General features: G+C 42.1%; 1 protein-coding gene across 4 annotated transcripts in view; it reads left to right on the forward strand.

The window, feature by feature from the left end:
* Positions 1-956: 956 nt before the first annotated feature.
* EPHA7 (EPH receptor A7) overlaps positions 957-14,777 on the forward strand; it is a 198,407-nt gene continuing 184,586 nt past the window's right edge. For all 4 annotated transcript variants that reach the window (XM_044427558.1, XM_044427566.1, XM_044427571.1 and 1 more), the window contains exons 1-3: positions 957-1,294; positions 6,447-6,511; positions 11,596-12,265. In XM_044427558.1, the coding sequence (XP_044283493.1) occupies positions 1,198-1,294; positions 6,447-6,511; positions 11,596-12,265 (832 nt within the window). In that variant the 5' untranslated portion in view covers positions 957-1,197. The remainder of the gene's footprint in view (positions 1,295-6,446; positions 6,512-11,595; positions 12,266-14,777) is intronic.

Genomic DNA, 14,777 nt, shown 5'->3' on the forward strand with positions numbered 1-14,777 from the left:
GGTTGCTGCTCCTTGGAGGCAGCCCTCACCTTGGCCTTTCAGAAATCTTCCACAGTGGAAAGAACTGGGTCCAGCAGAGCCGTCCGGGAGTAAGGAAACTAGAGCTCTCACGGGGCTGATGCTCTGACGGGCTGGGACCACTGGGCCCGGTTCTGACCTCTGAAGAATCCGGAGGGAGTGCTCAGGTAAACAACTGAGAGGATGATGTGGTTACTCTTTCCATGACCAACCTGCGACGGTGCATTGCCCAGAGGGAGACGGGCCGAGCGAGCAGGCAAGCAGAGGCGGCGGCTGCTTGTAGCTTCTCTGCGGACACTACAGTAGAAACCCAGCCCAACCTTGCAGGGTGCCAGAGGGGGCGAGCAAGGCAGAGTGGGAGCAGCCGCCGGCTCTTCTTCCTCGCGGGCCCGCGAGCCAGCCCCGCGCCGGAGCTCAGAAGAGGAGGCGCCACCGGGGGCGTGGGTGTGTGTTCCGGGAAGCTTCCCGGTTTGGCGCGGGCGCGCGGAGGGGGGTGCTCCACTGACGGAGCGATTACTATTGGCAGTTGATGGTGCGATCACCTCTGCAACAGCCGCGCATCGGCTGCTTTTCTTGCACAATAAAAGTGGCCGGGCTAAGCACACTTCTTGCCTTCTAACCCTGATCGCGCTGCGCGCTGATCTCCCGCAACCGAGCCCTAAGAAGAATAGAGCAACCTGAAGGGGAATCCGGGACCAGCTGCAACCTGACACCTCTCGCCATTCATTGGACGGAACTCCTAGCCCCGCCTCCGGAGCCGGAGCGATTCGTCGCCAAGCCGAGCCTCCCGAATCTGGAATCCAGCTTCCTCTTAGGCTGAGTTCATCTGCCAATCATCCTGAAGGACGGTCTGTTCTCCCAAGCTTTGGTCCTGCCTCCTTTCCCCCTTCTCCCCCCGCGCCTATCGATATTATTGGAGTGTGGAGCGAGCGGCCGGTCTGCAGTCGGAGACTCGCAGGCAGCAAATACGGAGAGAAAAAGCGAGTAGGGAAAGGGAGAAGGCAACCGGCAAGAGCACTGCGAAATAAAACACATTGCGGGACAAGCCTTTAAATACCCACCGAGTGGCAGCAGCGGGAGCAGCCGCCGCCGCCGCAGCCGCACAGTCTCTCTGAATATACATATGCATATATATGTATATATAATTAGATATATTTAAGCATCTCAAGCTCATGAACCATGGTTTTTCAAACTAGGCTCCCTTCTTGGATTATTTTATGTTGCATCTGGCTGCTTCGCTTTGTACACACGGTGGAGGCACAGGCTGCAAAAGAAGGTAAGGTGATGCCGAAAACAAAGTTTATCTCTTGCTTTCTCCGTTGCGAGGGCTTTTTAGGAGAGAGAGAGTGTGTGTGTTTTTGGAAACTGCAACTGCATACAGCTTTCTGCCCCCTTCCTTCTGATACAGCAGAGATGAAAGGAGAGCGATTGGCAGCCTCAGCCGTGATCCGAGTGCCTCCATCTGTATCCTACTGAAGTGAATGAATACTCATTCATAGCTGATAACGGATCAGAATTGCGCCCCGATTGTGTCTGTAAGGACGGTGCATTTCGTGTAGGGATGTAGGTTTTATAAGAGACCGCACGTGATGCAAAACCCTGGGATGGTTTCAGGTGTGTGTGTGTGTGGTGCGCTATTCGAGGGACTACGGAGGGTTATATATGATTAGGCTGGAGTCAGTGTCGTTGATAGGAGCAAGGCAACACAGTTCCCCAAGCCCCGAACCGTACAACACAAAACCGAAAATATGATCTCGATACTCGTACTACTGGAGTTTGTGGGGGCAGTGCAGAGAGGCGTTTGGAGACTGGAGATATATCCCAAAGGACAGGCTGGGAAGGGGCATCCTGTGAAACATGTCGCCTATAGCAAGCTAATAATAAAGTCCACTTGTTCTTCTCGTGGTGATGGCGTGATCTGCAGCTCTCAAAAGGGCAAGAAGTGGAGCAGAGCACACTCGTGTAGAACTATTGCCATCACGTTTGCAGATAGGTAGAATACCGTGTCCGTGCGCGCGCGCGCGCGCCTGTACAATGTGCATATCTATGCAGAATGTATGTTAGCCACCCATATACTGCTTTCTCTCGCGCGCTCTCTGCACAATATGAATATGCTTCTGCGTAAAACAAGAAAAGGAGTTAACATTTCGCCGACATTTCCCTTGAATGGCAGTAGGCGCTTGGAAAACACCAGCTCTCCAAGGTTCATGTTAAAATGAACAGTAATGGGCATCTTAAAGGAGACAGTTGACTACGAGATATTAAAGACAGTTCTTTTGTCGCTTGTGTGTGTGTGGGTAAGGTTTTGAGATGCTGCTAACATCTGTTAAGAGGGATATATCGTATTTTGGAGAGATGATCCCCCCCACTCCATACGTCAGGGCTGTTTTTGAGCTATTGGCAGAATAAGCCTACCATCGGAAGTGGCAGAGAAGGGTTCGTTCTCAATGCAAAGATGCCCTACACCTAAGGCGCAGGGAAAGGGGTTGGAGGAGGGGGGAGAACCAGCGCGCTTCATCAAAGGGGAATGAAAAGTTTCTCCGAAAGGCGAAGACACGGCGCAATATGGTGAAAGGATGAGGCGGCTGCGGGAAGGAGGCGACAGGCAGCCAACCGCAGGAGCGGCGAGATCGCTGGCGGAGAGCAGCCTGCCTCTTCCATGCGTTGCCCAGGCGGAGGGAAGGAGTGTGTGCGTGAGGGAGCGAGGGCGAGCAAGACGGCCCGAAGCCACTGAGCCTGGGCGACTTTGGGCTGCGCTGCTGGTCCAGCGTGGCTCCGTCATGTGTGGACTGGGCTTGGTGGGCGGACAGGAAAAGAAAGGGCGCGCGCGCGTCTGGGCATGCCGCAGACTCGCGGCCCGGGGCTCGCAGGCGCTCACCTGCGGCACGCTCAGAAAACTCGCCCCAACTTTTGGAGAAGTCCTCGCTGAGCTCGTCCCAGGAGCGAGCGAGGCCATCTCTGCCCGCGTTGTCTTTCCTTCTCTGCAGAAAAGCGCGGCGCGGGGTGTGCGGAGGCAGCGGGGCACTTCTCCTCTTCCCCTTCCCACTTTTTAGGAGCAGGGTAAGCAACTCCATTCGAGCGGCGCGCTTCCAGCCCCTCCGGCCTTTGCAAGGGAACCGCGTGAAGCGGAGGCGCTCGCTCCCGGCAGGGCGGCCCCCGGCGCCTGTCTCTTGGTCCAGGGGGCGTTTTCTGCTCCCCGGGAGGCCGTGCCCCCCCCCCCCGGCTGGCTCGGGGATGCTGGGAAGCCACCCCGGCGCACGCACGCCCGAAGTCGAGGCGCGAGGCGGAGCTGGTGCTCTGCGGCCGGGCTGGAGCAGGCGCGCAGCGGGCTGCTCTGCTCCAGCGGCGGCGGGCGGGCGGGCGCGCTGTGGGGCGGGAGGGCTGCGGGGGCGCCTCGGCCCGAGCAAGGCCGGGCAGGCGGGCGGAGGGAGCCTCGCCGTGGATGCTGGCAGGCGGCAGGCGAGAGTCCGCGGCCTCGCGGCTCCTGCCTTAGGGAGCCCTGCGCCTGGTGCTGGTGGAGGAAGCAGACGAGTGAGGAAAGGAGCCTCGGGGAGCCTCTCGCCTTCTTTTCCCGACCCCTCGGGTGAGGAGCGAAGGGGTTCCTTTGGCTGCGCTTCTACGCTGCTTACCCCTTACCCTGTGTCTCCCCTCGCTCTGTATTCAGCATAGCTAAGAGCGGAATCCGTGTATGTGCGAGGCTTCCTTTGTCCGAGGGCTTCGTCTGTTTTAAAGTACTGGGGCTGTGACCTGGGTGCAGACACGGGTGGCAAAGGGTCCCTGACCATGTGCAAAGTGACGGCCCTATTGACACGGGGGGTGGGGGTGGCACGCCGAGGCTGCATTCTTTGCTGAGACTAATCTGGCTGAATTTACTATGGCATGCTTCTGAACAGGGGTGGGTGGGATTGCACTCCTAGGTGTCCCAAGGCTTTTTTTCCCCTCACTTCCAGCAAGGTTTGAATGAGTCTGATCTGAGCTCGAAACTGAACAGAAGCCCTGGGGAATGTGAACATCTTGAAGGAAGTGAGCCGAGCAACTATTTAAAGACAGTTCACCTCTATGAAAGATGTTTTTAGGTCATCGGTGCTGGTTAAATTACCCTGACGTATCTCTGCGAGTGTGTGGTTCTGAAATAGTTGGGGAAGAGGAACTTGGATTTGACCCTCAGAAATACAGGTTTGAGAAGCTTGTAATGGACCAGGCTGCAGTTTGCAGCATGCAGGATTCTTACACCCTTACAGGGCAGACACAGAAGGTTCCCCTGGACCAAAAATCCTGTGGTGCTTTAGACTGGTTATTGCTATTTGATATAGTGCCACTTGCTTTCAAAGGCAAAACATTGCTCTGTCAAATTCCACTTGACATCTCCTTTAGTTTTGCAATGTTGATCAGTAGGGGTCTGAAGTAAGCTGGGATTGGCCTATGAGTGTGCTACAGATTTCATTAGAGGCCTCTAAAACATCTTTCATTTTCTGCTCTTATCAAGCTGGTTTGAGCTGGCTGGCTGGCTGGCTGCTTGCTTGAAGACACTTGTTTCTTTGAAAACCAAAATCTGTGTTCTTACCGCTTGACAAAAACTTTAGAGAAGTTCACATGTGAAGTATATAATAAAATTGTTCCTTAGCACCTGTGGAAGTCTTTTTGTCCCCAAAATGTTGTCATTTATTTATACCTCTGCACTATAAGTAAGGAATGTTTTCATAATTTTGAGAAGTCAGATTAGCATAACTTTATATTATGCATGCTCAGACACAGAAAAAAACATTTTCACTTTCGTTTGTGTACAGTGCATTAGATATTTGAGCACAATTGTGAATATTTAGTACACTTAAAGAATTACAACTTGCTTTTCAGTAGAAGCATTGATATAAACACAGGGGTTAAACATGCACTATTTTTAGCTAAGCTTATCAGCATGGACTTTAATTAGCAACCCAATACTCAACACTCTGCAACTCCTGCAAGATCCCATTAAAAGCCAAATTCCCTGAGCAACTTTGATTAATTAAATAATTAAATGAGAAGCAAAACTTCTTAAAGTTGGAAAAGCTGGAACTTCTTAAAGAAGAGCTGGAACTTCTTCAGTGGGAAAGCATAATGCAAGGATACAGACAATTATTGGTTTAAATTATTCTTCAAAAAGTTACGTTTGTGAACTTTCATGCACGTTTATTTGGAAGTAAGTACCAATGAGATCAACAGGGCTTCAGATTTACATATATAGGCAATCAGGCTATGTAACTTCAGTCCACTTCAGTTAGGTAGCCTGCAGCTGAAACAGGATGTTGGGTTGTAAACATCACCAAGATTTGATTTTTTTTTCTTTCCCCAATAGTTATACAACTTTTTTATTCAGAATCTCTTTCCCACTCCCTCTTTCTCTGACTCTGCATAAGTTTCAAGTGTGGCAATAAATTAATATCTTTGCATCTAAGACTGATCACCCACACACTTGTGATTTCAGTGGAAATTACTGCTAAGCAACTGTTCAATGGACTGCAGGCTGTGTATTGATTTATATTAATAAGTTACCTTACATTGAAAGGTGTTGGCAAAATGCACACATGAGTAAAACACGTCAATATAAAAATTTGTATCCATAGTTATATTGTTTTAAATGATGCTTTAACTAATTATTTAGCCAATTGCTTATAGTTTCCATCTTAAAGGTAGCATGGAACTATATAATTGCAGCAGAACTTTATGATCATATTTAAGGATACCACTATCCAGCAAAATGAGAAAAATGATACCATTATATTTATTCCAGTATTTTTTACCAATTCTGTAAATCAAATATGGGAGTGTAATCCCTGTTTTGCTGATACAGCAAAAACTCCAATTGTGTTTAATATCTGGGTTATATCTCGGATATTTTAAAGGCTATTTCCTGGGGTTAGATATGCATAGATATGTGTCAAGCTAAATGTGGCAGTCTAAAAGTACATAGTATGATGAATTTTCCCCCTATACAATGCTTTCTTTTAGATAAACCTTCATACTAGTATTACTGTTTCTCACCCTCTAAGCTATCCCTGGTTATTACAAATCATCAGAGGCTGTTAATAACTTAAATGTTAAGGGTGTTTAAATGTTAATGCACTTCAATTTATATTGAATATGAAATTTCCTTTTTTATGAACCAGAGATTTTAAAAAATGTATTAACATGTACTGATTTTATTCATACACTGCAAAACACAGCTCCTTGTTATTTGCTCATGAAATTATTTTGCCTTCTATTACTTGATAAAATACACTTGAAAAGTAAAAGTCATCAGCATTTCAACATGATCTACTAGCTGCCCACTATTAAATTTTTCTTGAATAACATTTTAAAGGGAATAATATATTTTTTCAGTTCTATTCCATCATGATTCTTTTGATTCTTAAAATAATATTAAAGGTTTTGTTGTTGTTCACTTTCAGTAATATTGTTGGACTCTAAAGCACAACAGACAGAATTGGAATGGATTTCTTCTCCTCCCAATGGGGTAAGTAAGTATACAATAAAGTCCACCTCACAGCAACAGTAGTAGTTTAAATTAACCCTATACCCCACTTCAGCAAATTGTAATTGACATTTAAAGTGCCTGTGAAGGTTTTGCTGTGAAAAGTAACAGGTCAAATGCCAACTAATTACAAGAAAACATCTCCTCAGTTACTTATCTTAACATCCTCCTTTGTGATATGCACCTAAATTTGTCTTTTTATTTTGAAAAAACACCTTGCAGCCTGTGATTCTTTTGGAAGATAGACTTTGCCTTCATGATTCTGAAAAAAAAAAAATCATATATCACAAATTTGTGATGTATACATGGAGAATTACATGTTTTAAAAGACTGGAAACTTGTACATACACAGAGGACTGAGAACTAAATCAATATTTTAGATATTTAATTTTAATTGTAAATCCTGTAGAACCAAATACAGAATTTGCTCCACTAAAGCAACAATTTACACCCTTACTTTTCACAACTTACCTAAACAATTGTGCCCTATTATACTTTTGACAGCACACTGATTAGAATTAAGTCATGCTGTTCAGACTTAGAAACCATTAAAATGTATGTTTTCAGATCTTAATTCAACCATGTTAAAATGCCTATCACATAACCTTTCAAAATCAGTATAATGGAAGGATACAGTTGTTCTTTTTAAATATATGTTTTAAATTGTTCAAAGAGCTGTAAGGACGCATCATATACTGTTTTTAAATGCCCTCAGAATTATCTCCCTAATAAAGTTGATTGGTTTAAATAGAATTTGTGCTGCCATAGCACTTTGAGGATTGGGTTGCCCATCATTTAGATTAGCTCTTACACAGGTATTCTCTTTGAATGTCTCTGAATGAAGGTTTGCGCAATCAAGCCTTTAATCCAAAGCTTTATAAAGAAATCTGGAACCAAAAGAGCGTGAACTGTGAGTGGGGATACAAAAGTGTAACAAATCCTGTAAATAAGAAGAATGAAAACCTGAAAGTGTCTTAGTTAAAAAAACAAGATCATAAAATCAATCCAGGCACATGGTGGAGGAAAGTCTAAAGGCTTTCAAAATGTATGTAACGTGAGCTGAATGCTTAAGACCAGTAATAACTCCAGCATTAGCATTTTGCATTGATGGTCGCATTTTAAGAGGAATGTTTGAAAGAACAATTTGAATAGGATGCAGTAAAGCCTTGATATACTCAAGACATGTGCTATAGAGGAAAAATGTTGATGAGTGGTAAGAATACATGTGAATGAAGTTCAGTACTATAGCATCCACTGTTAAGCACTGTACCTATAAAAATTACTTGTGGTTCTATGTCATAGATTGCACAGGTTTTGCATTAATTACATGTATTTAATTACATGCTAGCATCCAGAAATTGTGACAAGCAGTGAGAACTTAAAAAAAAAATCTAGAACAGGTGACAACTCTTAAGGAAAAAAGAGTTAGCTTGGGAACTCTAAATGAAGCTCCTGAACTATTACTTCAAGAAGCATAAATTACATTTATTGAATTTTGAAAAAGCCATAAATTTCTGTTTGTACCATCCTAGAAAATACCTAGCACACACTTACTAATAGTTTATAATAATGTCTGAGGTCCTTTGTGTGTAACAGTCTGTTTTCAAACCATTTATCAAAACATGGTTGTTGTCCATCCATAGCTTATGCTACAGACAAATAGCAGGTTTTGGATTGATTAAATTCGGCATATAAATATGTAAAAGTAAATGTACTTACTAGTATTCAAACCTAGCATGAAATTCAGCATGTGCACAATCTAGCATGCACAGAACCTGTTTGAAGTTCCAGCATGGAGATCTTCGGATATTTCCCTCTCCTCAAACAAATGTAATTCCTTCTGATGGCAATGCTGATATCTTTGTAGGCAATGCAATAGTTGATGACCTCTCATGTTAATAGATTGGCATATAGGCACCTGATCCACAAACCAGCTAAGTTGTGAATGGCGTTAATTCTGTTCATTCTATCAACTTCCATTCTGCAGGATAACTCTAAAATCAGAGAGCAGACAAGGAAATGGGATCACTTTAAGGTCACTGAATTTGACTTCACCCTGTTTTAGTGTGTGTGTGAATGGTACACCAGTGATTCCTTAGATTGTCAGTGAGGATTCAAGTTCTTTTACTTTGTGTCTGATTATTCAGTGTAGCAGGAGGTAGGACAACGTGTAGAAGATTTGCAAAGGGAGGGACTGTGGTTCTGTGGAAGAATACATGCTTTGCATCCTGATGCTACAAGGTTGTGTCCAATATCTCCTGTTAGAAAGACTTCATTTAGCAAGGATGGGGTAAAAAAAACCCCATTTATCCACCAGTCAGTATTGGGCTAGATAGACCAAATGGCCTGTTTAAGCATAACACAGTTTCACATACTTTCCTTTTTGAAAGCAAATATTATGTTTCAATTGGCAATTAGTTCAGCTCACTAAAGAAACAGTCTGTATATTTCATTAAGCAAACATGTCGTATCGTACACATTGTAACATAAATACTGCAGTACTTTGAAAATGCAGTTTTATATTTACAACTCCTGTGCATTTCAGCATTTACAGCCATAATATATTTTGTGCTAATAAGTTTCAGCATCAGTTCATCAATGTCTGCTTTTCTTAGAGCAGTGGACCAACACTAAAATGATCTCATTTGCTGTCAAGTAGTCTTGTGAACTATTGCGTGCTATCTGGCTTTGAGCTTGGTAAGCCAGTCTTTCTCTAAGTGTTCTCTTGCCTTCTATGAATCATTAATAAGGAACTAACAAATCAGGGCTGGCACAGATACAATGCTAAGTAATCTCTTAACCATGCTTAAGACATCAGGACTGGTTGCTCCTTCATACAACTGTTGGTATCTCTGCATAGAAATTCTTGCTACTGTTTCTTCACTGGCATTAACTATATTCAAGCACTACATTAGCAAGGGTTCCAGTGGAGGTTAATGAGAACCAAGGTCTGAAGGTGGTTAACAGAACATGGTAAGACATGGTTAAAGCATGGCTAATCTCTGTTGATTTTAGCAACGATGTAGCAATTCAGTCTGATGAATGTCAGTGTGGCTATTCATACAGGAAAGAGAAAAAGGTGTGGGACAGTGTGTGACCCTGCACCACTGGATCATTAGATTTGCCTAGAGATACTGAATATTCTGGGCCCAACCTGATCCATGTTCAGTATGAATTTCCATACCCTCTGTGAACAGAAAGATACCTAGAGACATAATATACAAAAATTCCTGAGAGTAAGTTCCATCAAATTCGGTGGGCTTCCATCAAAGTATATAGGATTGTGTTATTAAAAGGTTTTCAGAATTGTGGTCAAAACATTTCAGAATCTGCAAAATCCTAACTGTATGTGACAGTACTATCTTTTAAATATTTGTCAGCTTCAGGAACAAAACTTGATTATAGTTTTCTTTTTTAAAGTATGACACATTTGTTATTTCTTAATCACCAGGTATCCAAATCTGTTACTAGTTATACCTGGATAAATTATAAATACAGGGCTAGGACTTGCTAGTGCTGCTTTAAATTATTACTATTAATTTAACAATAAATTATTTTCCTCCTGGGAGTATTAAGTCATGTTAATTTGTTGACTTAATTGCAGATATAACTTTAGCTGAAACAATATTACCATGTGATGAATCATCAGAGATGATTATTTTTTTTTCATATTATACAGTCCAGGAAAACTATAAGGAGATAAGGCTTCTACATAGAAAGCTTTCCCATTGCATGATGTTTCCTGCATGGAATGTGTGAATTTGTTACCCTCATTAATTGCAATCAAAGAACTACTCATTGCATTCATTCAGCTAATTTTCCCTACCCTTTCTGCCAGGCCACTTCTACCAACATGCAAGATAGTATTGCTCCAAAACTGGAAACTTTAATTCACACAAATACTACTTGTTCCTCCTAAAAAGGAAATAGGCTGAAGTGGAGAAAAATTGGATTAGGACAGTTGAATAACCCACGTTATTGGCTTCTAAATGAGAACAATTACGACACTTGATAGATTGCAAGCTTAAATCAGCAACTTGAGAACTTTGAGTTCACGCAAAGCTCACATTGTTATTAGGCCAAAATACTGTTCCCTGTTCTATTCATTAGGGTTGAGGGCTGTTGATTTTATTAAATGTATGTAGACTTTCCAATATACACAGAAGTTTAACATTAAGGCTGCAGTCCCAAATGACTTCTGACCCAAAGATGGGTGTGGGGAAGCTGCACAGTAGATTGCAGCTGCAGTAACACAGTCCTCACTTGTATTTTGGAGTTCTTCTGAAGACACACAACTGAAATTCCTGTTGATTTGGTGGAATGGAAAGCGTATTAATTCAGGAGTCATTCCATTACCTTGCATGTAATTTCTCTGCATCAAATGGGTTGTGAATCTCTCTCTTCCTTAAATGATATAATCCTGAGACGATGGCTGAGATCCAGTGGACTGTGTAGGACGCTTTTGTGCACTCAGCAAGATTTCTAATGGCAGACTTGCTCCATCTGGGAAGCTGGTAAAAAAAAATCAGCGAAACATTAATATGTCAGTTATGCTACTTTTTGGACCTTGGTTTGAAAGATATAATCATAATTTTCTTTATATGAATGATTAAGATGCAGCCTACAATAGCAAAATGCTCTTTGGCAGGTCAATATTTACTACAAAAATAAACAAACCAGTATTTGTTTTAATACATTTATAGTTTGAATGCCTCAAATGCATCTTCTCACAATCCTTAGAACAACTTTGTAAGGTAGGACATGTCAATATCACCGTATTACAGATAGAGGCTTAGAGAAAGTCACTTTCCTAAGACCAGCTAGTGAGTTCACAGCAAAGGTAGAATTCAACTAGGGTTGTTTTTTTTTTTTTTTGCTTTTTCCTCCACTATGCTATACCAATTTTCCTCCTAAAACTGATTTTACTAAGGTTTACCTGACTGACAATGATTCACCACAGTTCAAAAAATAACCTATAACTGTGCAGGTTACTCAGTTCTCTCTTTTTTGTTTAGCATGCTTAAAGATTCTACCTCAATATAGGTAATTATTTCTTTATGTTCTAGTGGGAAGAAATTAGTGGACTGGATGAAAACTACACACCTATAAGAACATACCAGGTATGCCAAGTCATGGAACCTAACCAGAATAACTGGCTTCGGACTAACTGGATTGCAAAAGGAAATGCACAGAGGATTTTTGTAGAACTAAAATTTACCCTGAGGGACTGTAATAGCCTTCCTGGAGTCCTGGGGACATGTAAAGAAACATTCAACTTGCATTATTATGAAACAGACTATGACACTGGCAGGATCATCAGAGAAAACCAGTATGTAAAAATAGATACTATTGCAGCCGATGAAAGTTTTACCCAAGGTGACCTTGGGGAGAGAAAAATGAAACTTAATACAGAGGTGAGAGAAATTGGACCTCTGTCCAAAAAAGGATTCTACCTTGCATTTCAGGATGTAGGTGCCTGCATTGCTTTGGTTTCTGTGAAAGTATACTACAAGAAGTGCTGGTCCATTATTGAGAACTTAGCTGTTTTTCCAGATACAGTGACTGGGTCAGAGTTCTCCTCCCTAGTTGAGGTCCGGGGAACTTGTGTCAGCAGTGCAGAAGAAGAGGCTGAAAACTCTCCCAGAATGCACTGCAGCGCGGAGGGAGAATGGTTAGTACCTATTGGGAAGTGTATCTGCAAAGCTGGTTTTCAGCAAAAAGGGGACACGTGTGAACGTAAGTAGAAAACATTTTATGTACTTTTGAAAATTTTATTTTGTATTCTCACTTGTATAAAAGGGCTTTTGAATGAAAGTGTTGTATTATTTGTTCACATACAGAGAGCCTGGGAATTTGTATGCTTCACACCAGCTAGCGTAAATCAATTGCATCAGGGATAGAAGTCAAGAATTGGATGTTGCATTTTGAAAGGCTATTAAACTGACTGTGCAGAGTACAGTTTACCTTTCCTAATGGTGTTGCATGCACAGTGTAAATGCAGCTACAGAATATCTTACAAGGAATAAGCCATAGAGGACATCCCCTAGTTCTTCAAAATACCCTTGAGGACATCATAGCTTGCATGGAAAATACTATTAGACATTACTTGTTGATTATTTCACAGCTTATTAATGGGAAGCTATAAAGAACATTCTAAAACCAGGAGTATAATGCATTTGTGCTTAGCAGTTGAGTTTCAAAAGCAGCACAGAATTGGGAAATATGAGTGCTGGAGAAGTTTGAATCACAAAGAAAAAAGTCTCACCATGATGATTTAATCTACACTGGATCCAAGGCCTTTATCTGGAAAAGAACTAGAGAGTTTTGGTATGAAATGCAAATTTCTTAAAGCAAACACAATACATTTTCTTAGTGCAAGTTTTACACAGGTAGATTTTTCACACAGTTGAAGTGATACTGACTTTGCACCTTTAAAGAAATGAACAAACCTTTCACCACGAAGAAGTGAAAGAAAGAAATTGCGTGTTAACTTGGAGAAAGCATTAAGAATTGTATGTGAAAACTGCTCCTGTACATCATTCCAGTGTATTATGTAATGGCTCTTCCAGAAGTGTTAAAGTACTTAATGTCTATCAAATCACAGTGAAAAAAATATTAGTTTGTAATAATACTAGCTTTATTTCAGAACCATTGGGAAGAATGAAGTTAAAATCTGAAGATTGTTGAGAGAGGCCAGTGTTGAGTAATTAGAATACAAATATATTGTTTACTAAATAGGCTTCTTAATTTTAGGCCTTGGTAATGTTGACAGAGGCATTTAATGATAACTTGCACTTGAGTGTCTCCCTGTGAATGCTTCTCATGTCTGGCCTCTTGCCAAAGGAACAGCTAAGGGAATAGGCTGTGCTGGAAGGGATCCAAGTTTTCAGTTTATGTTTTTTTTCCTTCCTCCTCACCTCTTCTTTCAAAAATAATCTAGATAAAAGCTTCCAAATAAAGCATTACTCCACATTACGGTTATCTGTGTTTGAGAAAGACTAAGACATAATATATAGCTAGTTGCTAACCATATTAAAAATGTAAGTGGTTTGATGTCAGAAGGACATGTCTTTAGTCAGCCTTCAGGCCGATACTAGTAAGATGTTTAGTTGTGAAAATGTTAATGATTAACTATGTAGTGAATTATAATATAGCTGGAAAGTGATACATTCACTTTGCAAGAAATGGAACATTGTGCCATTAATGCAATTGGTTATTTTGTTACTGTCAGACTTTGTAGAATACCTAGCAGAAGCAGAATTGGTATGTGATGTCTTAGTCTGTGGCTTTAATTGTTCTTTCTCTCTTTGTATCTGTTATCGAATAGTAACCTCATCATTCAAAGATAAATTAATTAAACAAGATTGTTTAGACTATGGTATGCTATCCTATCCAGACTGTGGCATGCTAACCCTGAATACCTTGGCCTTGATGGCAGACCTCTGCATGCAGCAAGATTTGAAAAGAATTTGGGAATGGTCAGCATGGATAGCATAAATCACCTGGAAACTATGCTAGTGTCTGACTTAAGTTGCTCCCACTCTCCTGAAATGGGTGCTGTGAAATGTGCAAAAGTTGCAGAAGTTAGAGAGCCATGGGGCTCACTGGGCCAGCCACGTTCTCTCAACCCAACCCACTTCACAGGGCTGTTGCTGTGAGGATAAGATTGTGAGGAAAAGGCACAAAGACGACAACAACCACCTTGCAAATGTTAAGGTATGGGTGTCCTCATACAGTGGCTAAAGAGAGGTTTCCTAAAAGCACTCCAGTACAGGGAAATTGAACCTGAGGCCTTCGAGCCATTCCTGCCCCACCTGTGGTCTGTTCCCCATCCATGGAAGGTTCTCCAGATTACTGTTCCCCCTTCAGACTGCCAGTTGTTGGGTGGATTAATGACTTTTGCTTATTCACCCCGTTCTTAAATGTTGAAATGCCTTTCTTATGTTTTAATTACTTGTGCTAAGAAGATAGGCTTTGCTGTATTTTTGGCCGCACTTTGGCTGCTTCCCCCGTATCGTTTCACTTTAAGCTATGTTCACCATTGAATAACAGCCTTTGAGAGCTCCTCCAACACTGATATAAAAGTGGTTCTTAAAAAGGTGGGGGGAAAGGATTTGACTCACCATGATCAGCAGCCAGTAAGCCACATGACTTCCTTTTAGCAGTGATGTTGTTCCTATACCCGATAAATATCAAAATGACTTTCCATCATGATCTGCTACAGGATGCAGAAAAGAGCCGGAAGGAT

Source organism: Varanus komodoensis, unplaced genomic scaffold (genome assembly GCF_004798865.1).
Source record: "Varanus komodoensis strain SLA01 unplaced genomic scaffold, ASM479886v1 scaffold1, whole genome shotgun sequence".
In the NCBI taxonomy this organism is placed as follows: Eukaryota; Metazoa; Chordata; class Lepidosauria; order Squamata; family Varanidae; genus Varanus; species Varanus komodoensis.